Source organism: Pan troglodytes, chromosome 20 (assembly GCF_028858775.2).
Source record: "Pan troglodytes isolate AG18354 chromosome 20, NHGRI_mPanTro3-v2.0_pri, whole genome shotgun sequence".
Lineage (NCBI taxonomy): Eukaryota > Metazoa > Chordata > Mammalia > Primates > Hominidae > Pan > Pan troglodytes.
This window is the reverse complement of record NC_072418.2, coordinates 3,569,700-3,597,629: the sequence shown is the minus strand read 5'-3', so window position 1 is coordinate 3,597,629 and position 27,930 is coordinate 3,569,700. Positions and strand designations below refer to the sequence as shown.

General features: G+C 64.0%; 2 protein-coding genes across 2 annotated transcripts; both read right to left on the bottom strand.

Moving 5' to 3' along the window:
• Positions 1-663: 663 nt before the first annotated feature.
• EFNA2 (ephrin A2) lies at positions 664-16,212 on the bottom strand. Its single transcript, XM_024351245.3, has 4 exons — positions 15,709-16,212; positions 6,067-6,380; positions 3,335-3,400; positions 664-2,143 (listed from the first exon to the last, which is right to left on the bottom strand). Exons 1-4 carry the CDS (start codon positions 15,846-15,848, stop codon positions 2,022-2,024), a joined length of 642 nt encoding a protein of 213 aa, XP_024207013.1. The 5' UTR covers positions 15,849-16,212; the 3' UTR covers positions 664-2,021.
• Positions 16,213-23,571: 7,359 nt separating this feature from the next.
• Positions 23,572-27,861, bottom strand: FAM174C (family with sequence similarity 174 member C). The gene is made up of 3 exons (XM_003953305.4): positions 27,039-27,861; positions 25,576-25,692; positions 23,572-24,039 (listed from the first exon to the last, which is right to left on the bottom strand). Coding segments are annotated over exons 1-3 (402 nt in total). The 5' UTR covers positions 27,323-27,861; the 3' UTR covers positions 23,572-24,038.
• Positions 27,862-27,930: the final 69 nt, after the last annotated feature.

Below are 27,930 nucleotides of genomic sequence, written 5' to 3'. Positions count from 1 at the left end.
ATGCACAGAACCAATGAATCAGTCAGGTTCACAGCTCTGGGGATCCCCAGAGGTTCCTCGAAGCCGCACCCCTCTCCCCAGTAGATTCCAGACCCACCTCTAAATTATTATTATTATTATTACTATTACGATTATTTGAGGCAGGGTCTTGCTTTGTTGCCCAAGCTGGAGTGCAGTGGTGTGATCATAGCTCCCTATAGCCTCCACCTGCTGGGCTCAAGCCATCCTCTCACCTCAGCCTCCCGAGTAGCTGGGTCTACAGTTGTGCACCACCACGCCGAGCTAATTTTTTTTTTCCTTTTTGAGACAGAGTTTCGCTCTGTTGCCCAGGCTGGAGGGCAAAGGCACGATCTCAGCTCACTGCAACCTCCACCTCCCAGGTTCAAGGGGTTCTCCTGCCTCAGCCTCCCGAGTAGCTGGGATGACAGGCGTGCACCACCTCACCTGGCTTTTTTTTTTTTTTTCATATTTTTAGTAGAGATGGGGTTTCACCATGTTGGCCAGACGGGTTTCAAACTCCTGACCTCAAGCGATCTGCCCGCCTCGGCCTCCCAAAGTGCTGCAATCACAGGAGTAAACCACCACGCCCAGCATCCACCGCCAAATTAGGAATGCAAAAGTCTCCTTCAAGTAGGGCAAGGCCCCCACATACAGACACACGCGTTTGAGGTTTATGCTCATTTTATTATAAAAAAATACAGAATCCAAAGTTGATTGTGACGGGAAGAGGGAGGCCCGGTCGCCAGCTCCAGGCCTGGCAACGCGGCCCGCCCCGCCGACCCCCTACAAAAGCCCTCTGCCCACCCCCCACCACCGGGCGTGCCTCGAGCCGCTGGCCGGCGGCCGTACACAATATATATTTATATATAATATATATAAAACACAGAGTCAGGAAAGGCGGGTAGAAATATGAAATCCGTATAAATGTGTTGTTTCCTTCATTAAAGTGTCTTCGGGGAGGAGTTTCTTTTTTCTTTTTTTTTGGTAGTGGTTCCCTCCCTTTTGTCCTTTTTTTCTTTTTCTTAGAAACATTATCAGGTCACAGAGTTGAGAGAGGGGCTCTGACAGACGACACGAGCTTATTGCCAAGTGCAGCTTCTACTCTAAAAGTCCACCCCACCCCCCCACCAAAATAAAAGACCCCCTATGAAGGGCTGAAAAAACATCAACGGTCCAGTCCGTCCTCAGGAATACGTGGAAAATAAAATCACAGTTTGCACTTGCTGGCTGTATTTACAGGAACAGAAGGTCTTCTCGGCCTCGGAGAGGGACCGTGTGAGGCGAGGGGGACGGGTAGGGGGCTGTTTGCATCGGCCAAAGCAGTTTCTAAGACACGGCGGGACTGTGATTCCGAAGGGCGCTGGGGCGAAATAGTGTCTGGGAGGAAATGACCAGGAGGACGGGGGTGGGCGATGGGGTATGAGGTCTCCCCAGCCACAATGAGGGGCGCTCACCACGTACCCCTTCCGGCTCAGACTCACCCAACCTGGAGCACCAGGGGGGTCCGCGGTGGGCTGCAGCCAGGACCCCACGAGTGGGGTGCAGAGCAGAGAGGAGCAGCTGTGTTCCCGACCCCATGTTCCGCGTTCCCCTCCCCCAGGCCAGGGCACAGGGACCCCGCCCCGCTGCAATGGCAGGGAATAAATTAAATTAAAAACTCAAGTCTTTTTGATCCAACCACGAAAAATACACTAAAAAAAAAAAAAAAAAAAAAAAAAAAAAATCGCCAAGAGGTTCCCGGGTTCTCGGACGCCCCAGAGGAGATGGCTTGGCCAGGGTCTGCATCCACACCCCGGCCCCTCGGGCCTCCGTTGGGGGGGGGTCTCGGCCGTTTCCCCTCCCTGAGGGCTGGTCCTGGGGCGGGTGGATGGCCCCTGCCCGGCGGGGGCGGCACCAGGCGAGGGAGAAGCAGCGTCTCTATTTGGTCTCGGAGGCGGGGGCCGCAGCCGGGTCCGGAGGGCCGAGGTCAGGTGGTCCAGGCGGGGCCGTCCAGGCAGGGCCGGCGTCCTGCGGGGCTGGGACTAGGAACCCAGGAGGGTCCAGAGCACGGGGATGGTGCTGAGGAAGAGGCGGCAGCCGCCCGGGCTGCTACACGAGTTATTGCTGGTGAAGATGGGCTCAGGAGCCTCGTACAGGGTCTCATCTGCGGGTGGCAGAGACAGCACGCTCAGCGGCCGCCCGAACCCCACTGGGCTCCCCACGTGCCGCCCGCCCTCAGGGTGCACATCTGCCCAACGGGCTCATCACCCCACCAGGCAGGCCCTCCGCTCCCTCTTGGTGCCATCCCTGATGCCCACTCTCCGGGCAAAGTCACTTGGCCTGAAGTGGGGGGCCTGGCTGTTGAATTCAACCTTCACTCTTTTCATCTTTTTTTTTTTTTTGCTTTATTTTATTTTATTTTTTGAGTTGGAGTCTCACTGTCGCCAGGCTGGCGTGCAGTGGCGCAATCTGGGCTCACTGCAACCTCCGCCTCCCGGGTTCAAGCGATTCTCCAGCTTCAACCTCCCAAATAGCTGGGACTACAGGCATGTGCCACCACGCTCGGCTAATTTTGTATTTTTAGTAGAGACTGGGTTTCACCATGTTGGCCAGGATGGTCTCCATCTCTTGACCTTGGGGTCCACCCGCCTCAGCCTCCCAAAGTGCTGGGATTACAGGTGTGAGCCACCGTGCCCGGCCACTCTGTTTTTATTTTTATTTTATTTTATTTTTTAGACACAGTCTTGCTATATCACCCAGACTGGAGAGCAGTGGCGCAATCTGGGCTCACTGCAACCTCCACTTCCCGGGTTCAAGTGATTCTCCTGCCTCAGTCTCCTGAGTAGCTGGGATTACAGGAGCCCGCCACCAGGCCCGGCTAAATTTTGTATTTTTAGTAGAGATGGGGTTTCGCCATGTTAACCAGGCTGGTCTCAAACTCCTGACCTCAGGTGATCCACCTGCCTCAGGCTCCCAAAGTTGGGATTACAGGCGTGAGCCACCACACCCGGCCTGCTTTGTTTTTTAGAGACAGAGTCTTGCTCTGTCACCCAGGCTGGAATGCAGTGGCGTGATCTCTGCTCACTGCAGCCTCGGCCTCCTGGGCTCAAATGATTCTCCCACCTCCGCATCCCACTGTGCTGGGATTATAGGCGTGAGCCACTGCGCTCAGCTAACCTTCACTCTCGAAGGTCTGACATGTTCATCAGACGGGGAAATCGAGGCTGGGGCAAGGCAGGGCAAGATAGGGAAACCCGAGGCTCCCTGTCCTGGCTCTCCTGAACACTCACTGGTTCTGTGGGTTTAGGACACAAGGGTAGGGGCCTGGATCCTGCCCATCCCCCTGAGCACTTACTGGTCGGCCGCACGTACACCTTCAGTCGCAGGCAGGGCCGGTCCACAGCATTGGGAGGCGTGGCAGCTAGAAGAGAGGGGATGGGGATGAGTGGGGAAGTGCCTCTTGGTGCCTGAGACCTCCTGGGGCTGTACTCCCTTCCCCACCTTGGTGAATCAACCCTGACCCCAGGTGGAGAGCCACCCTTAAAACTCCTAATCGTACATCAAAGCCCCAGACACAATGCCCCCTGTTTCCCAGCAGTCTCCTGCACATTCCCCCTGCTCCTCCCTCTGTCCAATCCTGACCCCAGAACCTGGGGGTGTCTGTGTTTTTGTTCTGCTCTGCCTCACCCCAGGGCAGCACAGGGTGAGCTCGGAAAATGATGTATTTGTTTTCAAGCAATCAGCAAAGAGGTGATATATTAATAGTGAAATGATTGACCTGGGTTCAAATCTCTGCCTCTGAGAGCCTGTGGACAAGCCGCTCCCTCTCTGGGCCTCGCCTGGCAACACAGTAGATTCTCTGGGAAAGATTCTTTTTTTTTTTTTTTTTTTTTTTTTTTTTTTTTTTTGTGATGGAGCTTTGCTCTTGCCGCCCAGGCTGGAGTGCAATGGTACGATCTCGGCTCACTGCAACCTCAGCCTCCCGGGTTCAAGCAATTCTCCTGCCTCAGCCTCCCAAGTAAACAGGATTACAAATGTGTGCCACCATGCCTGGCTAATTTTTGTATTTTTAGTAGAAACGGGGTTTCACCATGTTGGCCGGGCTGGTCTTGAACTCCTGACCTCAGGTGATCCACCCGCCTTGGCCTCCCAAAGTGCTGGGATTACAGGCGTGAGCCACCGCCATGCCTGGCCGGGAAAGATTATTTCCATCTGGTTCTTACGCCCAAAATTCCAGCATCACTGCCCCTGCTTTCGGGCCCCCAGAAGCATCCTGGAGTGCAGTGGGGGCGTCTGCAAGGGTCAAGAGAGGAGGAAAAGGACGCCTGAAGCCGGGGCCGCTGGGGTGTGCACACGTGTGGACAATCGAACAGGGGTGGGTCCACGTGCACGCACGCAGGGATGTGGTCTTGCTGTCTCTGCCGGGCCCTGGGCCCCTGATGGCCTGGCTCTCATGGCCACCACCTCTGCCCGCCCCCTAGAAACCCCTCACCCTGGAAGATGAAGATAAAAAGCATGTAATAAAAATAACATTCATCACAGAGGTAGGACGAATAATTACAATAATTATCTTTATGAAACTGCCGTCTCAGAAAGAAAAATATAATTTTTCTCATATTATGGGGACTTAATTTAAACACCTTCCCCCGTCCCCCACCTGCTTCTTCCCTGAATTAAAAGGGAAAAATCCAACTAGAGCAGAGAAAGGAGGCAATGGGGCCTTGTAAAGTTTAATTTCACACAGCAGGAGCTGGGTGTCCAGGCACTGGCCCCCCTGCAGCCTGGGGGCACAGACCCCAGATCCCTGACTCCCCATCCCTCAGGCCCCGAGATGCTGAGAAGCCGGGGTCCCCACTCCACGAGAATCCCTCAGTCTCAGCGCCACGGCGGAAGCCACGAGTGTGATGCCATCATCCCCATCTCAGGTGGGCAGTGCCTGGACCCCTCATTCCCCCGCCAAGGTCACAGATATCATGGCCAAGCAGGACTGGGACTCCGGCTGGCGCTGCTGTGTTCCCCACCTGCCGTTGGCCTTTCGTGGGGACAAAAAGGCCAGCTTCAGACCTCCGATAAGCAGCAGGGACTGGCAGCCTCCCTCAGCCTGGCCCACCCAGCCTGGCCCACCATGGGGTCCTGCAGATGTGACTATCCCCAAGGCTGCCGCCACCCAACCTTCAGATGAAGACCCCACGGTCCTCAGGGAGTCTCCGAGCCTGGCATGGGTCCCGGGGAGATGCGGGGGTGGGTGCGGGGCAGGGAGGACCTGGAGACCCCTACCCAGTCTGGGTGCGGCTGGTGCGGCAGGGGCCCTGTGGGGTTTTTTCTTCTTTTAAAGACAGGGTCTCGCTCTGCCACCCAGGCTGGAGTGCAGTGGAGCGACCAGAGCTCATGCACTCCAAGCAGCCCTCCCACCTCAGCCCCCTGCACAGCTGGGACCACAGGCCCATGCCACCACACCCGGCTAATTGTTTTTATGTTTTTGTAGAGAGAAGGTCTCCCTACGTTGTCCACGCTGGCCTCAAGTGATCTTCCCGCCTCGGCATCCCAAAGTGCTGGGATTGCAGGAGTAAGCCCCAGCACTCAGCCTAGCTGTGGCTTCCACCAAGCTCCCCTCCCCTGCTGGGCTCCGGATGCCTGTTTCCCTCATCAGTGTGCTGGGGCTCGGGCACCCTGGTCTCGCTATCGGGGGACTGAGCCAGGTCTATTGGCCCAACCACCAAGTGGTCTGAGCTGGAGGCCCGAGATCACAATAGTGCAGCCTCAGTCCCCCTCCAAGCCTCAGTTTCCCCATATGCAACGAAGGACGAGGAAAGTCCTGGCCTCCTGGGATGGCTGGGAGAATGGCACGTCCATCATGCACTTGACATCTGGGGGGGTGTCAGTAACCTGGGTGGGTCAGTGGCCAGCACCGGCCCTGGCCCCACTCCGCGGCCCCGCCCACTCCCCCCCGGCCCCACACCGCGGCCCCGCCCACTGCGCTGCCCCGCGACTCCCCGGCCCCACCCCCGCGGCCCCGCCCACTTCCCGGCCCCGCCCCCGCGTCCCCGCCCACTCGGGCCCCGGCAGCCCCGGCCCGACCCCACTCACAGATGTAGTAATACTCGTGGCCGGGCCGGAACTCGAAGCCCAGGGAGAAGGGCGTGAAGAGCTGGAACTTCTCCGAGAACTTGAGCGGCCCCCCGGGCGCCGCGGGCCGGTTGCACTCCCAGCGCTTGAAGCCGCGCTGGCGGTGGTCGCAGGAGGCGTGGCCCTCGCCGTTGACCATGTACAGCACGTAGTGCTCCATGCGCTCTGCCGGCGGCAGCGGCGCCCCATAGTGCGGGCAGTAGATGTCCAGGTAGTCATTGATGCTCACCTCCACCGTGTAGCCCCCGCCGTCGTCCCCCGCGCCTGCGTGGAACCTGCGGGGACAAGGCGGCCAGAGGTCAGCGCCCGGAGCGAGGAACGGGGCACGGGACAGGGTGCGCGGGGAGGGCCAGGGTCAGGGGACAGGAGCACGGGGGACGGGTCAGGGTGCACGGGGAGGGCCGGGGTCAGGGGACAGGAGCACGAGGGACAGGTCAGGGTGCGCGGCGAGGGCCGGGGTCAGGAGCACGGGGGACGGGTCAGGGTGCGCCAGGGGGGACAGGGTCAGGGGACAGGTGCATGGGGCACGGGTCAGTGTGCGCGAGGAGAGATGGCTCAGGGGACAGGTGCACGGGGCATGGGACAGGGTGAGCGGGGAGGGACCGGTCAGGGGACAGGTGCATGGGGAAGTCAGGCCGGGGAATGGGGGAGGGGTCAGTTCGCAAGGTGGACTCCCCCTGGGCCCTGAATGGTGATAGCGGTCAGCAGGTGGGGTTGCACACCCCGATCACGGCGGGCTTCCAAGGTTGGGAGCCCACGATCTCTTGCCTGGCACTGCCCCCCACCTCCTGCCGCAGTGTCCCCAACAGCCCCACAGCAGGGCCAGCAGCGAGGTGGGTGTCCGGGTGGGTGACATCTGGACCCCTGTGTGCAAAGGGCCGGCGGGGGGTTCCTGACTCCGGGCCTCTGCACGAGCTGTCCCTCCACAAGAATTCCCTCTCCAGAAACTTCGCATCTACCTAACATGCTTAACATCTGTGCCGCCTCCTCCAGGCAGCCCCCAGCCCTGCTTTCATTCTGCACTCCCACCTGTTGAGAAGGACCGGGGCAGCGTGGGGGACACAGGTCGGGCATTCCAGCTCGCTCTGGGGCAAGCTCTGCCCCCACCCTGGCCTCAGTTTCCCCAAAGAGAACGGAGCTTGGCGTGAAGAATCCCTCCACCCTCCTCTCAGCACCCCCAGAGTTCCGCCCACCGCCCCCTCTCTCTCAGCCCGCCGAGTTCCACCTGCCGCCCAGCTCGGAGACATCCTGGGCTCCACTCGCAGCCCCACCCCTGCCCTCCTGTGTGACCCTGCGAGCCCCATACCACCCTCTCACATCTGGAACCCAGAAACCTCCCGAGCCCCGAGCCCCGGAATCCGGCGGCCTCCTGGTCTCCCTCTTGGGTGCCTGCACTCCTGACACCTCAGCCCCCTAGCCCTGCCTCCAGGCCTTTGCCCTGAGGTCCCCCAGATGCAACCCACAGGCTCCTTCCTCCAGGGAGCCCCCTGACCCGGCCTTGTCTGTGAGGATAGAGGTCAGCCGAGGGAGGGACCGGCGGCTCCCCTTCCCTCACTGCCTCGGGCGATGGCGGCAGGAGTCCTTAGATCTCCTGGCTGTGGTCCCCAGGGCCCCTGTCATGTAACCGGCGGCCTGGACCAAGCGGGGCACCAGGGGGGCCCTGAGAGGGGCTTATTAGCACATAAAAGACCTGAACAGGGAGGAATGGGGGGTCCCCCACACCGCTCCTGCCTCCTCCCTCCATGCACAGGCAGGGGAAACTGAGGCCCCACCAGTGTTGGCAGCACATGGGTGCAGGCTGCTACGACCCCGGCCCTGGCACTGCCTCTAGGCCCGGCACAGCCACCGCCACCCCGGCCTGCAGGGGTGAGCCCGCCGCAGGCCCCACACTGGGGGCACTAATTGGCACAGCAGCTCGAGAGAGAGGGTGGTGGGATTATCAGATGGCATCAGCCCGGCCCCCCGCCACCCCGAGATGCCACGCCAGGCGGGGCCGGGGGTTCCTGGGTCTCCAGGGGTGAGAAGGGGCAGACAGGTGTGCTCACTTGCGCCTCAGTTTCCCCACTAGGGATCCAGCATGAAGATCTCCAGAGCAAAGAATTTCAAGGCAGGGTGGCGGAGGCGGTGAAGTCACCCTCCAGCCCTTCCCTACCTGGTTGGATTCGTCCAGGGACAGAGAGCTTCCCAGGCCTCCTTCATCACCCCTGTGAGCCCAGCACAGGGGACAGTGGGAGGGCGTGTTGCAGGGAAATCTCCCCCGGGCACCAGGCCTGGAGGGCAGGGGCCCTTCCGGGGCTTCGGAACCTTGCAGTTCTGGGCTTGGGTCTGGATTTGAACCCTTGGGTCTTGAGGTCCGTCCTCCTCTCAGAGGCTCCCTTTCCCCTCCGTGCAAGGGGATGGTCCTCCCGGCTGTTGGACACTCGGGGTGCGTCCGCACAGACACGGGGGCAGCCCCCATACAGGCTCAGATGGAGATGGGCTCGGCCTCAGCCCACCCCTCAGGCTGCCCCATTGGCCGGCCGGGCACAGGCGTCTCATTGACCCGCTGGCCCCTTGGGCACGATCGATGCAGAAGCTGCTCCAGCCTTTTTGAAAAGTCATTTTCGTTCCTGACCAGCCCAAGTGAAAGCCCATTGATCAGGCGGTCGATGGCAGCCAAGGCCCAGCTCCCGCCTGGGACTGCCCACACCCAGGTCGCCCTGCAGGGGAGGCCTCCGTGGAGGGACCACAGGGGCGTCTGGGCTCCCCACTGCCCTCTGGCCTCAGTTTCCCCTCCTGTCCCGGCAGTGATCCCCAGGGAGCCACATTCAACCCAAAAAAAGAACCTGGCTCCTAGCAGGACACTTCTTGAGACAGAGCAGCCTCTGAAGGTGCCCACAGCACCAGCCCTGTCGGTCCCCCTCTGGCCTCTTGGTTCCGCAATGGTGCCTCCTTCCCCCACGTCTGACACCACTGTGTTCTCTCCTCCTGTTCTGCCTTCGGTAAAACGTCAGAGACCGAGGCTTCTGTGTGGCTGAGCGGCCAGGTGCCCGGGCCCCTCCAGGCTGCAGTGAGGGTCTGCCAGGGCCCAGCCTCCCCATATCCCAAGCCTCGCTCTTCTGCAAAGCAGACCCTGTAACACGCTGGCGGCGGCTCAGAGCCCTCTATCCATTCCTGATCCTCAGAATAAAATCCACACTCCTCCAGGCCTGTGTGGCCCATCCACTGCACCCTCCTCATCCTCCTCTCTCCAAGACTCCTCCCTTCCAGCCACACCAGCCTCCCGGCTGTCCCTGTTCCCACCAAGGGCCTCTGCAGCTGCTGTTCCCACTGCCTGCAGTGCTGTTCCCTGTGCCCCGCCCCACATCACATCTGCTCTTTACAGGGTTTGCTGTCTGAATCCCGGATCCTGATGTTGGCCTCCTCTGTACCTTCCCCAGGGCCCTACACAGGCCCTGCATACAGTGGTGCTCAATAACGAGTGAATTAAAAAGGTCAAGAGGCGAGGACTTTGCAATGCCAGAGTTGTGGGGAGCAGCCCACAGGTGTGTGTGTCAGAAGGCAGGTCCCAGGGGAACCCCCACCCCCGGCTCTGCCTGCCGGAGTGGGGCCATATTTTTCCCTTTGCGTCTCTAAAATAGCGGCGGCCTTGCTGTGTTGGCATTCCCGGTTCCAAGTTGGCGGGCGAGCCCGAGGCGGGCGCGTTGCCCCTGTTGAGGGTGGCGCCTGCAGGGGGGAGGGGGCCCCCACCCCAAAACCGCACCTGGGGAGAGGCAGACAAAGCCTTCGCTTCCTCCATTAGTGATGAAACCTCCATACGCAAATCCTCCCCGGAGCGGCAGAGAGACTGAAATTCTCACTAAGGGGTTAATGACTGATTTGGGATTTTTCCCAGACAGAGCGGCGGTGGCAGCTTTTACTCCTCCGGGTTCCCTGTGCCGGGCCACACCTTCCCCCCCACGCTCACTCAACCTGCGGGTGCCAAAGTCCACGCCTCCAGGCAGCCCTCCAGGCCCCAGGCAGAGCCTCACCCAGCAGGGCTCCCCTCCTGCCCACCCGGGCCTCCGGGCTGTCACCCGCTTCCAGCAAGCGGCCTGGAGCTAATTAGCTCCAATCGGGCAATTGTCAAGTTATTAGACGCTAATAGCTAAGCGACTAATTAGGAATCTCACCCAAAACTGGGGTGGGGGTGGGCTGGGCTGCCTTCCAGGACTGGAAACTGAGGCAGCGGTGTGGCCGGCAGCCAGGACCCCGTGGGTGGGCAGGTGGACGCCTGCACCCGTCCCCATCTCTCTTCCAGGGTGGAGAAGCTCCCGGGGAGACCCAGGCTGGCCGGATGAGCAGGCAGCCCGGGTCCTGAAGCCCAGCATGGGGCTGAGGCCGCCCGTCCCCTCCTGCCACCCCCAGCAAGACCTCCTGGGGTGACAGCACCCACACCTGGCTTTTCCAGGGACGGAAGAGATGTCCCCCCTGACTGAGGACTGGAGCTTTTCCTCCTGCTCAGGACCTGGGTGGGACCTGAAGGGAAATCAGTCCCCGGGATGGTGCAGGGTCTGCCCAAGAAAGGACAAGTATGGCCTTGTGGTGCAGGAGGGTAAACCGAGGCAGGGCCCTAGAAATGAAGCAAAATAGGAAAAAGATGGGCCGGGCAGGGTCAGCCCCACCTGGGCCTCCGTCACCGTGGGCGTGGGTGGCCCTGGTACAGAGTGCAGCGGGCGCAGCTGCCGTCGGCCACCCACCTTCCTGCCCCTCCCAGGGCTGTCCCTGGCTTCCCCCGGGCCGGCCCCAGGTGGGACACCCTGGACTGTGCCCAACTTCCGGGTGGCCTTGGGTGAGTCACCGTCTCTCAGGGCCTCGGCTGCTCTGTCCCTGAATTGGGGGCCCCCGACCCACAGGGCAGGTGGACAAGGGGCGCACAGAGCTGGGGGGGCACGCCGCTGAGTCTCTCGGCCAGACCCCACACCAGCCTGGTCTGGGAGCAGGTGTGGCACGAGCCCCCCACCAGGACCGACTCGGCCGCAGAGTTCAAACGCCTGCTTGAGGTTAAAGCAAAAACCCTGCCGGCTCGTCTGCTCCTCCGCAGGCTCCAGCCGCGTGTCTGGGGCGACGGGACGGTGGGCACAGGGACGGGAGCAGCTCAGCCCTTCCCCCAGCAAGGTACAAAGCCCAGCTCTCCCTGAGGACCCATCCGCAGGAGAGGCTGGTCCCACACACAGGACTGAGGGGCAAGGCCTGGCTGCATCCCGGTTCCTGGGGAGGAGAGAAGCCGTGTCCCGGGGAACACACGGCCACCGGGGCAGGACCCTCATGGATGACAAGGAAACCACCAGCTCCACAGGAACGCTGCCACCCGGACCCCCATGAACGCACAACCCACTGCCTCCGCTGTGACCCCGAGCGACCCACGTAGGGCCGGTCCCCTGCAGACCTGCGGAGACGTCAGCCCAGAGACGGGGGAAGGTCAAATCCCACTGCGTTCACGGCCCCCCACCACGGAACCTCTGTTCCCTTCTCTGCAAACTGAGGCCGCCCAGGGAGGCCTGCAGTGGAGGCGGAAGGCCTGGGCCACCCATGGCACCCCGGGATGCCCAGAGATGGGGAAGACAGAGACCCAAAGAGACCGTGAGACACACAGACCATGGTGCCTCGGCAGAAGCATCCTCCCCACCACAGGAGCTGCCTCGGTTTCCCCTCTGGGGAGGGGACACTAACCCCTGGGACCACCCTCAGGCCTTTGCCCATCCACACCAGGCCCTATCAGCCGAGCCGCACCCACCACAGGGCTCCGTCACCCCCACTTCGCAGAGCAGGCCTGGGGGTTCCAGGCTGCTGAGCCACCTGCCTGACGTCATGCCCAGGTCTCCCAGACTCCCGAGTCTGAGTCCAGGTACCCCACGGCCTCCAGGACCCCACCCTCAGGCCCCGAATCCCCCAGGCCCACCGCCCGGATCTCCTAGCCCCCCCAATGCCGAGTGGACCAGCTTCTCTCAAAACAAAAAACCCTTATGCAGCAGAACACGGCATCACCCCCTTCAAAACCGGCTCCCCGAGAGGCCGAGGGACGCCAGCGGAGCCACGGGGAGCGGGACACCCCGTTCACCTCTGCCCTCTGCTGGGGGACAGCTCCTCCCTCAGGGAGTGAGCCCTTGCATAGGTCACCATTTTCCATCCGGTGTTTGAGGGGAACCCGGCTGCTGCCCACACCCGAGGGCCACTGGGTCCGTGGGGAACCCCGGGAGGGTGGCCAAAGCCCAGAGATGCCCAGTGTGGGCAGGCGCCCACCCAGTGCCCCCAAGGCTGCAGATTTCCAATCAGAAGGTGGGGACTCCCGGGGACCACAGGCCCCTGCGTCCACCCTGCTCTGAGGCTTGATGGTCTGCACACGGGCCCTGGTCCCGTCCCCAGGCGAGGAGGAGAGGGAGGGCCAACAGCGGGGTTGCCATTGTGGACTGTGCTGGGGCCACCACTGCCCCCACATTGCAGGCCCTCAGCCAGTCAGCACTGCCCCCAGACAGACACACTTACATGCAACCCACACGCAGACACGCACACACACCTGCACTCCACGCACAGACAAAACGCATGCATGCCACAGGCAGACACGCACAGGGACCTCGGACACTGCAGACATCCCGTGCAAGGGCGCGCACATGCAAACGCGGGTGCCACGCACAGACACACTCATGCACACACATGCACCTCATATGCAATCACGCAGACACATGTGCAAACACGCCAGAGCTGTGCCCTGTGGATTCATGCAGTCTCCTGCCACACACAGACACATGTAACCTGCAGCCGGATGCGACTCCAGGCACACCTGCACGCCACCCCTCCCCACCGCTGCACACAAACACACATGAGCAGCCGTGGGAACGCACACGCGGTGCTGTGGCCAGGACAGGTGAGGGCAGCCGGCCAGGTCCAATAGGACAGGTGAGGGCAGCCGGCCAGGTCCAACAGGACAGGTGAGGGCAGCCGGCCAGGTCCAAGCCCTGGACGCCCCAGCCCGATGCGGGTCGGCTGGGAACAGGCCCAGAGACTCCTGGCGGCCAGCTCAGGGGTACCCAGCCCAGGTTGGGGGGTGGGTCGGACAGACGCTGTGCAGTCACTGGTGGGAGTGGCGGGGCCAGCTAGCCAGACCACCCAACGGGGCCCCACCTTATAGCGGCCCAAGGAGGTGGGTGCGGGGTCCCCTGGGTGCAGGCATCGCCTCTCACAGCAGAGAGGGTGTGATGTGGAAACAGACCACACAGTCATCGCCTGGGCAGAGGTGCCAGGCCAATGGGCGGAAGGGGCGGCCGGCGACGCCGCGGCACTGCCCGGGCCTGCAGGCCCCATCGAGCACACGGTCCCCTGGTGCCCATGCTGCTGTCTGCCCCCCATCGCGGCTGTCCCCATCTCCAGTGCCTTTTCTGTATGCCCCTCTCAAAGACTTGGGGTCCCCGCATCCCCTACACACCTGCCCGACCCCATCATCTGTCCCTGGCCAGCCCAGCCTCACACCTTAGGCCTGCCGGCTGACGCCACTCCTCTCCCCAAGCCGATGTCCCCTCCACAGGGTCTCCTTGGATACGGAGGCCCAGCACCACCCCCTGCTGTGCCTGACACCCCCACCACTCAGGGACAGGTCCCGCGCAGGTGCCCCTGGACACCAAATCTGAGAACTGCAGAGACCCCTGATGTCCGCGACAAAGCCCTGATTCTGGCTGGATCCCGGCTTCCCGGGAAGGTGCTCACCCAGCCCTGGGCCCCACTGCAGGGTGTCGGCTCCGTCCCCAGCAACCCTGGATACTGCAGGCAGGAGAGGAAGGAGGAGGCAGCCTCGGTGCTGCCCAGGTTGGCTCTGCGGACCAGCAAGGCCGTTCCCTCAGGCAGCGGTTTGAGCTGGGCAACCAGGTCAGACCCGGAGCAACAGGAGGTGGCTGGGCCAAGCCAGGCACTGGAGAGGCCACTTCCTTCCCCTGGCCGGGGGTCCAGCCCGCAGCCCACAGCCCTGTGGCAGGTGGGGCAGCAGGGCGGCCCTGATGACCCCCTTCCTCCCCCAGTTGCCGGGTCCTCGTGTGTTTGGCGTTTGCTAGAACAAAGGACAGGCCACGCTGGGGACGGGAGATTCCGCAGCTGAAACCAAAAACTTGGGCCGGGGAAGCGCTGCCCGCTGGACTCCCCGCACGGCCAGCGACAGCCTTAATCAAACCCACATGTGACCAGCACAGCGGGCGGCTCGGGGACCCGCTCTGAGGTGGGCCAGCCGTCCCCCAGCGGCCCGGGGTCCCTGCCCTCAGCCCCCAGGGCCCGACCCGAGGCCGTTGACCAGGGTGGGGGGTGGGCCTGTGCGTGTTCCCCACCCCCACGGCGGAACACGGGCCGCCCTTGTCCCTGAGCCCGCCTCAAAGAGACCCCTTCATGCAACTTTCCTCCCGGGGACCGAGGACAGCAGGAGACAGCGGGGACAAGGAGGGATGGCGGGCTCCAGAGGGCGGCTCGGTCGGCACAGGAAGCGGCTGGAAAACGGAGAGAAAGTGACCAGTGGCAGAAGAGTGGGGGGGGGCGACCTCAGCCCCCGATGTGCAGCTCCGTGCGCCTTAGGAAGACGGTGACACCCTGAGTGCTGGGGCTGACTCCCTCCCGAGCCCCAGGACCCCCAAAGCCCCGGCTCCCACGGGACCCCCAGGGAAGCTGCAGCCTGCTCCTGTCTTGGAGACCCTGGGATGGCTCAGAGGGTTCTACCGACGTCCAAGCCATGGCCAGGCCCCGGCAAACTTTTTTTGCTCTGACCAACGGGGGCTTCTCCTGTCCCCCACATTGTGCCTGGCCCGGACCTGGTTCCAAACAAGGGGGCCTGCGGCAGGCGGGTGCGGCATCTCGGCCGGGCGTGGCAGGCAGGGCACTGGGCCACCTGGGTCCTGCCCCCAAGTCCCCCCCTTGCGTGACCTTGAGCCAGCTCCTCATCCCCTCTGCACCTCAGTTTCCCGGTCAGCGCCCAGAGGACAAGAGAGGACTCCATCCCACTGCCCCTCCTGGGGCTGACCCCCAGCTCCCCGGCCCCTCAGTCTCCTTTCAAAGCTGGGCCCTAGGCCCCCTGGAGTGAAGCAGATGCTGGGTCCTGAGGGAGGGACACTCCAACTTCCCCAAGTTCATCTGGGGACCTGCGGGCAGGACGAACCCAGAGATCCCTCGAGGGCCACAGTCCCCCACCTCCGGTGCCAAGGTCCCCGGGGATCCCCACCAAATGCGAAACCGAGGGGGGCTCCCCAGAGAGGCGGGTGGATCAGGGGTCCCCCCAAGTCCAGGCAGGCAACTCAGGGGCTACCCGGCATCGGAGGGTACCAGAGGGGTTCCCCAAACTCCAGGAGACGTCGGCGCTCTGGGGGATGTGGGGCGCGAGTCCCCACAGTCCGTAGGGCAATGGGGCGCCCCGGGGAAGGCAGGCGGGAAAAGGGCGAGTCCCCCAAACTCCGGGGGGCCGGAACTCCCTGGGGGGCTCCCGCGGGAACCGGGCGCCCGCATCCCGGCGGCGGCGCGCGCGTGGGGGGCGCCCGGAGCTCGGGGGGCGCGAGGCCGGGCGCGGCTTGGGGGGCGTTGGGGGGTCCCCGGGCGCCCCCCGCGCGCGGCCGCGCTCACCTGGGGTTGCTGCGGTTCCAGTAGACGGCGTAGCGGTCCGAGTTGGCGCGGGCGGCGTCCTCGGCGCGCGCGAAGGGCGGCGGCGGCAGCGGTAACAGCAGGAGCAGCAGCGGGAGCAGCGGGCGCTGCGCGGGCGCCATGGCCCCGGTCCGGCCGCCGCGCTCGCTCTCCCGGCCGCCGCCTGCCAGCCGTCTCCGCCTCCTCCGCCGCCGCCGCCGAGCGGGCGGGCGGAGGGCGGGCGGGAGGAGGGCGCGGCGGCGCTTGGAGATCCCGGGCCGCCCCCGCCTCCGCGCGCGCGACCTCGGGCGCGGAGAAGTCAGGCGGCGGCGGGGCGGGGCGCCGGGGTCGCCCCGGGCGCAGGACCCGGCCGCGCGGACTGTCGGAGCGCGGGCCGCCGCCGCCGCACCCGCCGGGGAGGGGCCCGGGCTCCGGCCTTTGTCCCGCCCGAGCGTCGGGAGGGCCGCGGGCGCCCCCTGCCGCCGTGCCCCGGCCGCGCGGGGACTGGGCGGGGGTCTCCAGCCTGCGCCCGCCCCCTGCCCCGGCCCACCCCGTCGCAGGCTCGTCCCCCGGGGCCTGCCCCCAGCGACCCCGATTCTGCGGGCCCCCCGCCGGCATCCGCGTGGCCCGGCCTGGGGTCTCCGAGGGGCGGGGGCGCACCCTGCCTCCCGCGCCCCCACGCGCTCCACCGGGCCCGGCCCTGGGTCCCGGGCCTCTCACCTGCCCGGTTCCAGCGCTATCCGCAGCCTCACCAACCCCGACGCACGCGTCCCAAATCGGGCTCGGCCAACTCCAGTCTCCCTGCGGGGGCCGGGGCAGAGTTTCAGAGGGGCGCTGGCCAAAGTCCAAAGCTGCTCGGGCTGCGACCTCCCTGGGGCCCTCCTGGGAGTCGCCTCTCCGGACCCACGCTGTTCCCTGGGGATGGAGTAAGTCCCTACACCTCAGCCCTAAGGGTGCCGGGAGCATAGTAGGTGGACCGACGTGGAGTGTGAGCAGCTGGGGATGGGATCCAAGAAGCCCAGAGTGAAGCCCCGGCCGACAGCAAATCAGTCTCCACGCACGAATCCTGCAGGCAGGGGAGGGCCGCTGCCCGGGGGCACAGCTTGTGCAAAGACCCGGGGTCTGATCTGTTCAGGGAACGCCGAGTGATTTCTCCTCCTGGTAGGCTGACACAGGCGGGGAACTGGGGGCCTGGCCTCTGCTTTGTGTTTTTTCCAATCTATAGAGACAGTGTCTGGCCATGTTGGCCACGCTGGTCTTGAACTCCTGGGCTCAGGCGATCTTCCCACCTGGGCTTCCCAAAGTGCTAGGATTACAGGCGTGAGCCACTGCACCTGGCCTGCCCTCTGTTTTTGCCCTTATTCGTGCCACAGCCTCCCTCACCAGACGCTGAGCTTGTGGAGGGTAGGCTGTCATCAAACGCTGGCTGGACTTTGCTGGCGATGCCCAGATCGTGTTGTACGTCTCTGAATTAGTGTCATTCACCAGGCCCAGTGCAGGAGAGGGAACTGCAGGGCAAGCACCAACAGCCCTTGGACCTGAAGGTCCCTGTGTGAGGCATTACCCAAACTCCTGGCAGGGACCATGAACCCAGAGATGGGCAAGCTAACCTGTGCCCCAGCAAGGTGGGGTGGGGACGGGACCCACCACCGCCCCACAGCTCTGAGACGTGGTGGGCTCTGTCCTGTGTCTCCTGCGTGCCCTCCTCCCCCGATTCCCCAGCGGGCCACGCGGGCCACACCACCTGACCTTTGTTCAGGCTGGGTCCTGCTGGGAAGTCCTTCCACTTTTTCTTCCTGTTAAAATCCTGCTCTTCCAGAAAGGTCTGTCCCACCCAGTGCTCTAGCGTCCCTGCCAGGACAAGGTTCTCAGTTCTCTCTCCTCCAGGGAGCTCAGCCCATCTGTTCTGAGCTCCAGGTCTCATCCCCTGACCCCACTACAGACGTCCCAGGTCGAAGGCCCAGGGCTGGCCGGGTGTCTCTTCAGTGGAGGGCGTGAACCTGTCCCAGGTGGTGGCTGAGGCAGGCCCTAAGTCATCTGCCAGGCCCTCTGGACAGGCTCTCTCAGCACTCCTGGAGTGAGGGCCTGGGGTTCTAGCCACACAAGGCTCTGTAGCCCAGACAGGCTGGAGAAGCTTCCCGGGTGGCTTGGTCTGGTGGGGCTCTTTTAGGGAGGGGGACGGCCACTCCCGGAGGTGAGCACTTTCGGAGCAGAGTGGGGCGGCTGCACCCAAGCACAGGACAAGGGGCCGTGAACCTGGGGTCTTGGCGTGCCCGGCCCCAGCATGCCACCTGGCAAAGGTGGGAGTTCTGGAAGCTTCCTTCTACCCTGGGACCAGAAGCCCCCTCCTGCTTCAAGGGATCTCGTGGGTGAGGAGGGGTGGGCCAGGGTCGGGAGGAGGGAGTCTTTTCTCAAACCAGGACTGGGACCTGCACAGGTGGGAGCTGGAAGGGCACCACCTCCACCCAGGCATGGCAGGGCCACTCATTTGCATGCAGGGGCCACCGAGGCGAGAGCCGCCACCACCGCCACCACTGAACGGATTTGAGCAGAAGCTCCGTTTTCCTTCTGTTCTTGTCTCTCTCAAGGTCAGAGCCCAAGCAGGGACGGGAACAAAGGCGGTGCGTCCCCCATTCAACCTCCCCGCGCCCGCTGGCCGCTCCTAGAGGAAGGACCTGGGGAAGGGAGGGGAGGGCAGGGCGTCTCCGAGGCCTGGCCCTGGGCGAGGCTGCCCCGGCAAACCCCTGCCTGGCAGGGGGGCCACTGTGGGGGCCCAAGAAGCCCTGTTCCCTCCTGGGGCTGGGAGCTGTCCCAGCTTTGGGACGCAGCCGCGGCCGGAGGTCACTCTAGAGTAAGCTTCCTGTGGAGCCAAGGGTCAGAAATCAGGCTCACTCTGGGAACAGGTGTCCGCCAAGGTCAGGGGTTATCCAGGGTCGCCCTCAGCCCCTGGTCTGGAGCCAGTACAGGGCTTGATGGGGTCTGGCCCCGCCCCCTGCTCTGCCCTGCTGGGCCTGGGGTCTACCCAGACTCAGGAAGGGACTTGTCCAGCCCGTGCCCAGCACCCACTGCCCACATGGCCAGGCCACAGGGCTTGGGATCAGCGTCCCGCAGCCCCTCAGCCTTCAAAGGCCGCGACGCCAGGAGGAAGCTAAAAATATGCGGGGAGAATTTCTCATTACAGAATAAATTGGACCCAATCCGCTGCCTGCCCTGGTGCCGGCAGCCTTCAGAAGCCCCATCTCAGCCAGGCAAGGATCAGGCGGCAGGGGTCACGGGGCACTGGGGCCTGGGCAGGTCACAGGCTCCACTCAGGGCGGGAGCCCGACCGCTGTCCATCGCCCCCCACCTGCGAAGCACGGAGCTGGGGTCTGCGCTTAGCCCCAGGGGTCAGGGGCGTTTCCCCTGGGCTGGGTCGCTGTCCTTGAAAATAAAAAGGTATCCCTTTCTCCAGCGGGTAACATGAAAATCCCCACCCCCATCCAGCCATGGACCCAAGATTCCTGCAACCCCTGCAGCCAGTGGTGGAAAAGAGCAGGCACACAGCCCCATTCCCAGCTCACCCTCCTCCCTCCTCCCCAGCTCCCATCCTTCCCATTCTCCTCTCTTCACACTCTCCTCCCTCCCTCCTCCCCTCCCTCCTCCCTTCACACCCTCCTCCCCAGCTCCCATCCTTCCCATTCTCCTCTCTTCACACTCTCCTCCCTCCCTCCTCCCCTCCCTCCTCCCTTCACACCCTCCTCCCTCCCTCCTCCCCTCCCTCCCTCCTCCCCTCCCTCCTCCCTTCACACCCTCCTCCCTCCCTCCTCCCCTCCCTCCCTCCTCCCTTCACACCCTCCTCCCTCCCTCCTCCCCTTCCTCCTCCCTCCACACCTTCACACCCTCCTCCCTCCTCCCTTCACACCCTCCTCCCTCCCTCCTCCCCTCCCTCCTCCCTTCACACCTTCACACCCTCCTCCCTCCCTCCTCCCCTCCCTCCTCCCTTCACACCCTCCTCCCTCCCTCCTCCCCTCCCTCCTCCCTCCCTCCTCCCCTCCCTCCTCCCTTCACACCTTCACACCCTCCTCCCTCCCTCCTCCCCTCCCTCCTCCCCTCCCTCCTCCCTTCACACCCTCCTCCCTCCCTCCTCCCCTCCCTCCTCCCTTCACACCCTCCTCCCTCCCTCCTCCCCTCCCTCCCTCCTCCCTTCACACCCTCCTCCCTCCCTCCTCCCCTCCCTTCACACCCTCCTCCCCCCTCCTCCTTTCACATCCTCCTCCCTCCCTCCTCCCCTCCCTCCTTCCCTTCACACCTTCCTCTCCCTCCCTCTCTCCTTCCTCCCCTTCCCACCCTTCTCCCCTCCCTCCTTCCTTCCCCCTTCATGCTACCCTCTGCACCCTCCTCTCCCTCCTCCTCCTCCCCTTCCCTCCTTCCTTCACACCCTCCTCCCATCCTTCCTCTCCATTCACATCCTTCTCCTTCCCACTCTGTCCCCTCCCTCCTCCCCTTCCTCCTCCTTCCTCTCTCCCTCATCCCACCTTCAGGTCCGGGGCCTGAACACAGACCCGTTCTCCAGTGTCCAGACACCACCAGCGTCCAGAACTTTCCAAGACAAAGGAAATGTCCCTGCCCCCACCAATCGCTGTCCGCCACAGTGACTGAGGCCCCAGACCTCTCCCCACGGCGACTGAGACCCTCTCCCCACGGCGACCGAGGACCTCTCCCCACGGCGACCGAGACCCTCTCCCCACGGCGACCGAGGCCCTCTCCCCACGGCGACCGAGGACCTCTCCCCACGGCGACCGAGGACCTCTCCCCACGGCGACCGAGACCCTCTCCCCACGGCGACCGAGGCCCTCTCCCCACGGCGACCGAGGACCTCTCCCCACGGCGACCGAGACCCTCTCCCCACGGCGACCGAGGCCCTCTCCCCACGGCGACCGAGGACCTCTCCCCACGGCGACCGAGACCCTCTCCCCACGGCGACCGAGACCCTCTCCCCACGGCGACCGAGGACCCCTCCCCACGGCGACCGAGGACCCCTCCCCACGGCGACCGAGGACCCCTCCCCACGGCGACTGAGGACCCCTCCCCACGGCGACTGAGACCCTCTCCCCACGGCGACTGAGACCCTCTCCCCACGGCGACTGAGGACCCCTCCCCACGGCGACTGAGACCCTCTCCCCACGACGACTGAGACCTCTCCCCACGGCGACTGAGGACCTCTCCCCACGGTGACTGAGACCCTCTCCCCACGGCGACTGAGACCCTCTCCCCATGGTGACTGAGGCCCTGGACCTCCAGTTTTATGTAACTTAGTGAAGTAACGTGAATAGCCATGTGTGGCTTTTGTGTCCCACAGCAAAGCACTGGGTGCTTCTCAGGGGCTGGCTGGCCTGGGACGGGGACGTCAGTGGCCTTAATGTGGGGGCAGTGGTGGCTCAGGCCCCCCACAGAGGAGATGGGCACCTGGGGGTGAGATCCCTGGAGGTGGGGAGTCGAGGGTACAGGGGTCTCAGCACCCCCAGAAGAGGCACAGAGCCGTCGCCTGCCAACCCCTGAGTGACTGTGATTTGGCACATGGGGCCGCATCCCTGGGGCACCCCGGCACCAGGGCAGCAGAGGAGCCCTGTCTCTATCTCCCCAGGATGAATGTCGGCCCCAAGCTGTGGGCACAAGCCGGCGGCGCAAGGAACCCAACGCATCCCGCCTTTGAGGCCACGTCCCCAGCGCCCACCCGCCCCTATTTCACAAGTGGAGAAGCCCCGCAGTGAGTCCACTGGACTCCAGCCTGGGCCGGACCCGCTGCTGAAGCAGAGACCCCCCCCCCCACCCAGAGGCAGGGACCTGATATGCTGCTTGTCCAGTGGGCACACCGAGGGGCAAGGGTGGGGGTCATGGGTCTGAGACACCGCCCGGCGTGGGGTTAGGATCTGAGCAGGTCACACCCATGTGTGTGATCGCGTGTCCCGCGGGGCTGCGGGCGTCCCATCCACGGAACTGTCCGCGTTGCTTAGCGTGTGTGCGTGTGTCTACGAGGCTGTATTTTGTGGGTGCCTGTGCCTGCGTGTCTGCGTGGGAGAGGTGGAAGCCACTGCCTGTCCCCCCAAGCTCCCAGGCACCCGCACACACACGCACTCCCACGGGCACACACACGCTCACAAGCCGAGCACCAGCCGGGACCTGGGGCCTTTCGTTTCTCGCCGACAGGCCCCTCTCCGGCTCTGAGCCCAGGAGAATCCCTGGCTAACAGTGCATTAACCTCGGGGGGCTGCCAATTACTCTGCACCAACGCGGGGTGCAGCACGGGCCCCGACAGGCAGAGGGGACGGAGGCAGCAGAGCCCCTCTCCCTGCTCGAGCGGGGGGCGGCGGCGGCTGGGCTGGGGGCTGCGGCATGTTCCGACTCCGGATGGCAGAGCGTGGGTCTCTCCTGACCTCATTAGAGTAATTAATGTGCCTTTTGAAGCTGGTGAAAGCGCTCAGAGCTGTGGGACGGGGGGCGCAGATCACAGGGTTGGGGGCCGGGGCTGGTGTCTCCGTGCCTGTTAAAAGTGCGTCCCAGAGGGTCAGACATGGAGACAGAGACGGACAGAGACAAAGTGAAGGAGGCAGATGGAGAGATGCAAACGGGAGTTTGGAGACAGACGCAATGGCCAGACAGATGGGGAACAGCAGAGCCCGGGGCATAGGTGTGACCTGCTTGTCCCCAGTCCCACACACAGCCAGGCTGAGCCAAGCTGCCCTCCCCACCTGCAGTCTCAGGGGCCTCCCTCGGGCTCTGCCCTCACTTTAAGCGTTGCTTCCCCAACCTTCCCTGCAGGATTCCCCTAAAGAACAGGCTGGGGTGGGAAATCAGGGAGGACTTCCTGGAGGGGGCAGCTGAGGCTGGGGCAGAGAAGGACCGGGGCACTGGAGGGGGAAGGAGAAACGTAAGCAGAGCCTTGGCAGGCCTGGTCAGACGGACATGCCCAAGGGAACAGATAGTACCAGGACAGGGGACCCTGGTCTGAGGGGGCGATAGCCTGGCCCCCAGTGGAGACAGCCCCTCCCAACCCTGGCGGCGGACAGGGAGGGTCGGCAGGTATGTGAGACGCAAACCTGGGGGACTGCCCATCCCCCAGTGGATGTGAGGACACGGTGGGCTCAGGAAGTGGAGTGACAAATGGGCTGTGCTGGACTCGCTTTCTCACATGAAGGGTTAGGACCAGGGAGACAGCCAGAGAACTGGGTGGCCCAAGGCTGCCACCTGGTGGCAGCTCCTCCTCATGACAGGGCAGTGGCAGCTCCAGACAGGTTGCCTGTGGGGAACCTCAGGCCATGGGTACCCACGCACCATGGTCTCTCCAAGGCTAACCTCATGGGGGACAGGATGACAGGCCAGGGCTGGACTCCGCCCAGACACAGGCCCCTGCAGGAAGAACAAGGCCCCAGGGAAGCTGATTAAGCACCTTGCCTGGGATGGGGTCTCAGGCTCCAAGTTCCACAGGAGGCAGATGGGGGAGGAGTGTCCGGCATGGGGGCCCAGGCCGCAGGGAACTCCAGCCTCCTGCAGCAGAGCTCTGGGGCTCCCTGGAATCATTGCCAGAGGTATCCATGAGGGTGATGTGGGGATCCTCCAGGGCAGGGCCCATGAGACCCAGGCTGAAGGGATGGCATAGAGGGGGCCCTGGGGCAGGGGCTTTGACGGATGAATAGGAGTTCTCTCTAGGAAGAGAGATGCTGACAGGCGGGGCCTCATCCCAGGCAGCTGGAGATGGGTTCCTCACTCGGGAGCAAGGCTGGAGAACCCAAGCATGGTCGCAGATGGGGAACCGAGGATGGCCTGAGCCCTGCTCTGCCACCCACCCCCACACTGGCTGCACCAGTACACACGGGTCTAGAGGTGACATGGGGTCAGCACCAGCTGCAGAGACATGGCTGCATTTATTGTTCCCAGCCTGGCGAGAAGGTGTTCCCAGAAAGGTTCCTTGGGTCACCTGCCCACCCAGCCTTGGCTCTGGGCTGCCATGTCCCCACGGGGGCAGGAGAGAGGCACAAGTCACAGTCAGGCAAGGGAGCCTCAGCGTCCTGGGCGGTGGCTGTTGGGGTCCCTCTGGTCTTCACCTGGGACCCTCGGCCAGGCTGGGACAGCATCCGGGAGGCGAGGCTGCATGGTCCAGCGGTGGGTGCAGGTGGCAACAGATGGGCGGGCTGTGCAGGTTCCAAAAGGAGCTCTCGGGTTGGCACTGGGTGAGACCAGCCCCGGGGCCAGCAGGGGAATGAGCGGTGAAGCAGGGGGTTGCTGGGCACTGGGGTGGGCCCCATCTCCTGTCCTTCCCTCATGGCTGCTGGAAGGGCCGCCTCCCTGGCTCAGCATCTGAAAGCAGGGGGTCAAGGGTGAGAGGGAAGGAGTGAAGGGCCCGCCCTGCCGGGCAGAGGCTTACCCAGGTCAGACAGGGGCAGGCAGCCTGTCCAGGCCCCTCGGTCCACCAGGGCCCAGCCTCCCTCCCCTGGCCTCCCTCCCTGGCCTCCTGGGCCCTGCGCAGCTGCCCACCCCGGGGGAAGGGGCCCCCAGCCAGGAGGTAGAAGAAACCTGGGAGGAGTTCCCAGGATGGAGTCAGACCATGGGGAGGGATCCCAGTGCCTCCCTCCCTGGGGGATCAAAAAGTCAGAGCTGTCCCCAGAGGCCGCCCTGTCTCCTGGTCTCCCAGCCTCCATGCCTGCCACCCAACAGGCCAAGGTCCCCCCAGCAGCCACACTGCAGCGCAACATACCCATCATTCCCTGCCCAGAACCCTGCTAACCCCTGACACCTGCCTCAATGCCCAGGCCTACCCCAGTCCCGCCCGGCATCTGCCCAGCCCGGCCGCTCCCTGCTGTTCCCTCGGCCTGAGACACTCTTCCAGAAGCCAGCCCCATTACACCAGGGAGAGGCCCTCCCTGACCCCGCCCGCTCAGAAGCATCCTGCAGTCAGCCCCATTACACACAGGGAGAGGCCCTCCCTGACCCTGCCTGCTCAGAAGCATCCTGCAGTCAGTTCTCCACCTGACTTAGACCTCATCTCTCAGGGAGGGGCCCAGGTTGAGCACCCACTACCCTAAGCCCTGCAGCCGCTTTCCTGCCTTAAAGAAGCAAGAAGGCTGACCACGGTGGCTCACGCCTGTAATCCCAGCACTTTGGGAGGCCGAAGCGGGCAGATCACCTGAGGTCAGGAGTTCGAGACCAGCCCGGCCAACATGGTGAAACCCTGTCTCTACTAAAACTACAAAAATTAGCCAGGTGTAGTGGTGAGCACCTTTAATCCCAGCTACTCAAGAGGCGGAGGCGATGGGAGAAATGCTTGAATCTGGGAGGTGGAGGTTGCAGTGAGCAGAGATCGTGCCATTGCACTCCAGCCTGGGCAACAAGAGCGAAACTTCATCTCAAAACAAAACAAAACTTAGGTCAGGTGCGGTGGCTCACACCTGTAATCCCAGCTCTTTGCGAGGCCCAGGCAGATGGATCACCTGAGGTAAGGAGTTGGAGCCCAGCCTGGCCAACATGGTGAAACCCCATCTCTACTAAATACAAAAAATTAGCGAGGCGTGGTGGCGGGTGCCTGTAATCCCAGCTACTCGGGAGGCTGTGGCAGGAAAATCGCCTCAATCCCGGAGGCGGAGGTTGCGGTGAGTTGGGATCGCGCCACTCCACCTCAAAAATAAATAAATGAACAAACATTTAAATTAAAAAAAAAAAGTTGTAAATGGAGGCTGGGAGAAGGGATGAGCCCTGCCCAGTGGGGCCGTGGCCTGACTACCGCTGTCAGCTGTGATTGCAGGGACCACTCCATGGCTTGGCCAAGTCCCCGGGGTCCTGCTGAGTCTCCAGCCCAGCCTGCCAACCGAGGCCCCAGAGCTGGGGAAGGGTGCACACCATCTCAGATTCCGGGACTCAAAGACCGTCTCCTCGTCGCTGTCCAGCGAGGCCATCTCCGTGGGGTCCTCAGTGTTGGCGAGAAGGCCGTATCGCCTCCGCTGAGGCTTCTTCAACCTGGAAGTAGGTCCAGGCATAGTCAATGGCCCCTCCCCGCCAACCCTGCCTCCTCCTTCCCTCAGGACTCTCATTGCCGTCCTCTACTGGACCCCCGAGCCCTGCTGCAGACCTCCCTGGTTTTGCTGTGCCTGCTTCTTTCATGTCCTAATCGCCAAGTGATTACCATTCACTCCCATGGCGATGACAGTAAGACATGTGCCCTAGCAGGCCCTCCCATCTCCCCTGCGCCAGGACCCCAGGAGAGGCACGCTGATGTCACTCCCATTGCACTGATGAAAAGAATGAGGCTCACACAGGGGTGAGACTTTGCCAAAGACAACAGAATGGAAGCCTGTCTCAGGGCCAAGCCCCTGGTGGCCCCAGCAGCCAGGGAGGCAGGGAGGGCGCGGCATACAGGCAGGGGAGAGCGCGCAGCAGGTGCTTCCACAGGAAGAGGTGTGGAGCACAGGGGAGGCTCTGCACAGGGCCCATAAAAAGCAGCATGGCGGAGTGCAGGTGTTCACATCTATAATGCTAGCACTTTGGGAGGCCAACGAAGAAGGATCACTTGAGCCCAGGAGTTCAGACCAGCGCGGGTAACATGGCGAGACCCCATAGCTACAGTAAAAACTTATAAAAAATAAAAAGAGGCTTGACTTTGCCAGGGTGGTGATGGGGAGGGATAAGGTCCTCGCAGTGTCTCTCCCACCCGGGAGAAGCAGCCACACTGGGTAGTCAGGAGCCCAGAGGAGACTGGACCCACAGGCCAGGGAAGCCGGGGTGGCCTGAACAGGCAAAAGCCCCTCCTGCCCAAGGGCTGCCTACAGCTGGAGACCCCCGCGAGGGTCTGGGGACGCAGCTGCACCTCCCGGGCTGTGGGAGCACCCAAGGCGGGCACGCGGCCGACCCTGGCGACGAACCAGCTTCAGTGGGTAGAAGCAGAAAGGAAAATATCGGGACCCCACGGAAAAGCGTGGCAGCAGGCGGGAAGATGAGAACGAGGACAGGCATCCGGCGACAAGGAGCCAAGGAGGCCCCCTCGCCCCGCCAGGGCCTGACCCCTGCCCGGCATGCTCCGGCTTCAGTGGCTCCACCTGGGAAACGGGCAGCGTCACCCCCAAGTTAAGAGGCGGCGGCGCTGGGCACCTCGAACCCCAGGCGCAGGCTAGAGAGCGGGTGAGTTCCGTGGCCCCTGCACCGCCCACACCACGTGACGACCCCGCACAGCACCGCCCACGCCCACTCCAGCAGGGAGAGAGGGAGGGAGGGAGGGAGGGGAGGACCCCGCGGCCGGGCACGTGACGCACTAGGCGCGCGCTAATTGGCCACGGCTGGGAGACGGCGCCCGCGTGCGCCTGACGCACCTAAACGCCCGGATCAGGAAGTAGAGGGCGGTCAGGCCGCAGAAGCCCAGGATCACGTAGAAGGAGCGCGTAAGCGCCGAGCCCGATGCCCCCGGCGGACGCGCGTGCGTGCTGTTGTGCGGCGCGCCCGGCTGGCTCCCGTTCGTCACGGCCGGCGGCGGCGACAACGTGACCTGCGCGGGGCGCAGCGGCGAGGCCTCTTCGGCACCGCACGGCAGCGCCGCCAGCAGCAGCGCCAGCAGGAGCAGCAGCAGCGGCGGCGGCTGCAGCACGCGCGGCCCCATGGCCCGGTGGAAGCGGTGGCGGCGCCCCGCCCCTATGCGCGCTGTCAGTCAGGCGCGCGGAGGTGATGCCGGCCAATGGGGCGTGGAGGCGGAGCTTGACGTCGGGCCCCGCCTCCGCCTGGTGAGCCCCGGCGCTACCCACAGTGCCCCGCGCGCCCGCCGCGGAACTTGCTTCGTCGACCCGCTCCAAGGGATCAGGACGGAGGGCCGGAGCCCGCCCGTGGGAGCCCCGGCAAGGCGCAGCAGGCAGAGCCCAGAACTGCCAGCCCAGCGTGGGGGGTCGCGGCTTCCGAGGAAATGGGGCTGGCAGCGGGGGAACGGGGCGGACCCCGACTTCAGGACCTCGGGCCGCTCATTCCCACCCACTTCGGGGCGGCCCCCGCCACTCCTGCCCCGGCCTCACGGACACTGAGAACGCGTCGGCCACATCCAGGGCCCAGGAAGGTGACGTCCCGCTCCCCAGCCTGCTGCAGGGGACCCGGGGCTCGGCCCAAGACGGGGCCTGACAGCGGCTGCGCGGCCGCCGCTCCCCCGAAGCCGAGTGCGCCTCAGATCCCGCGGGACTGGAGTCTCCGCGCTGCGAACCCCCTCAATGGCGAGCCCCCCGC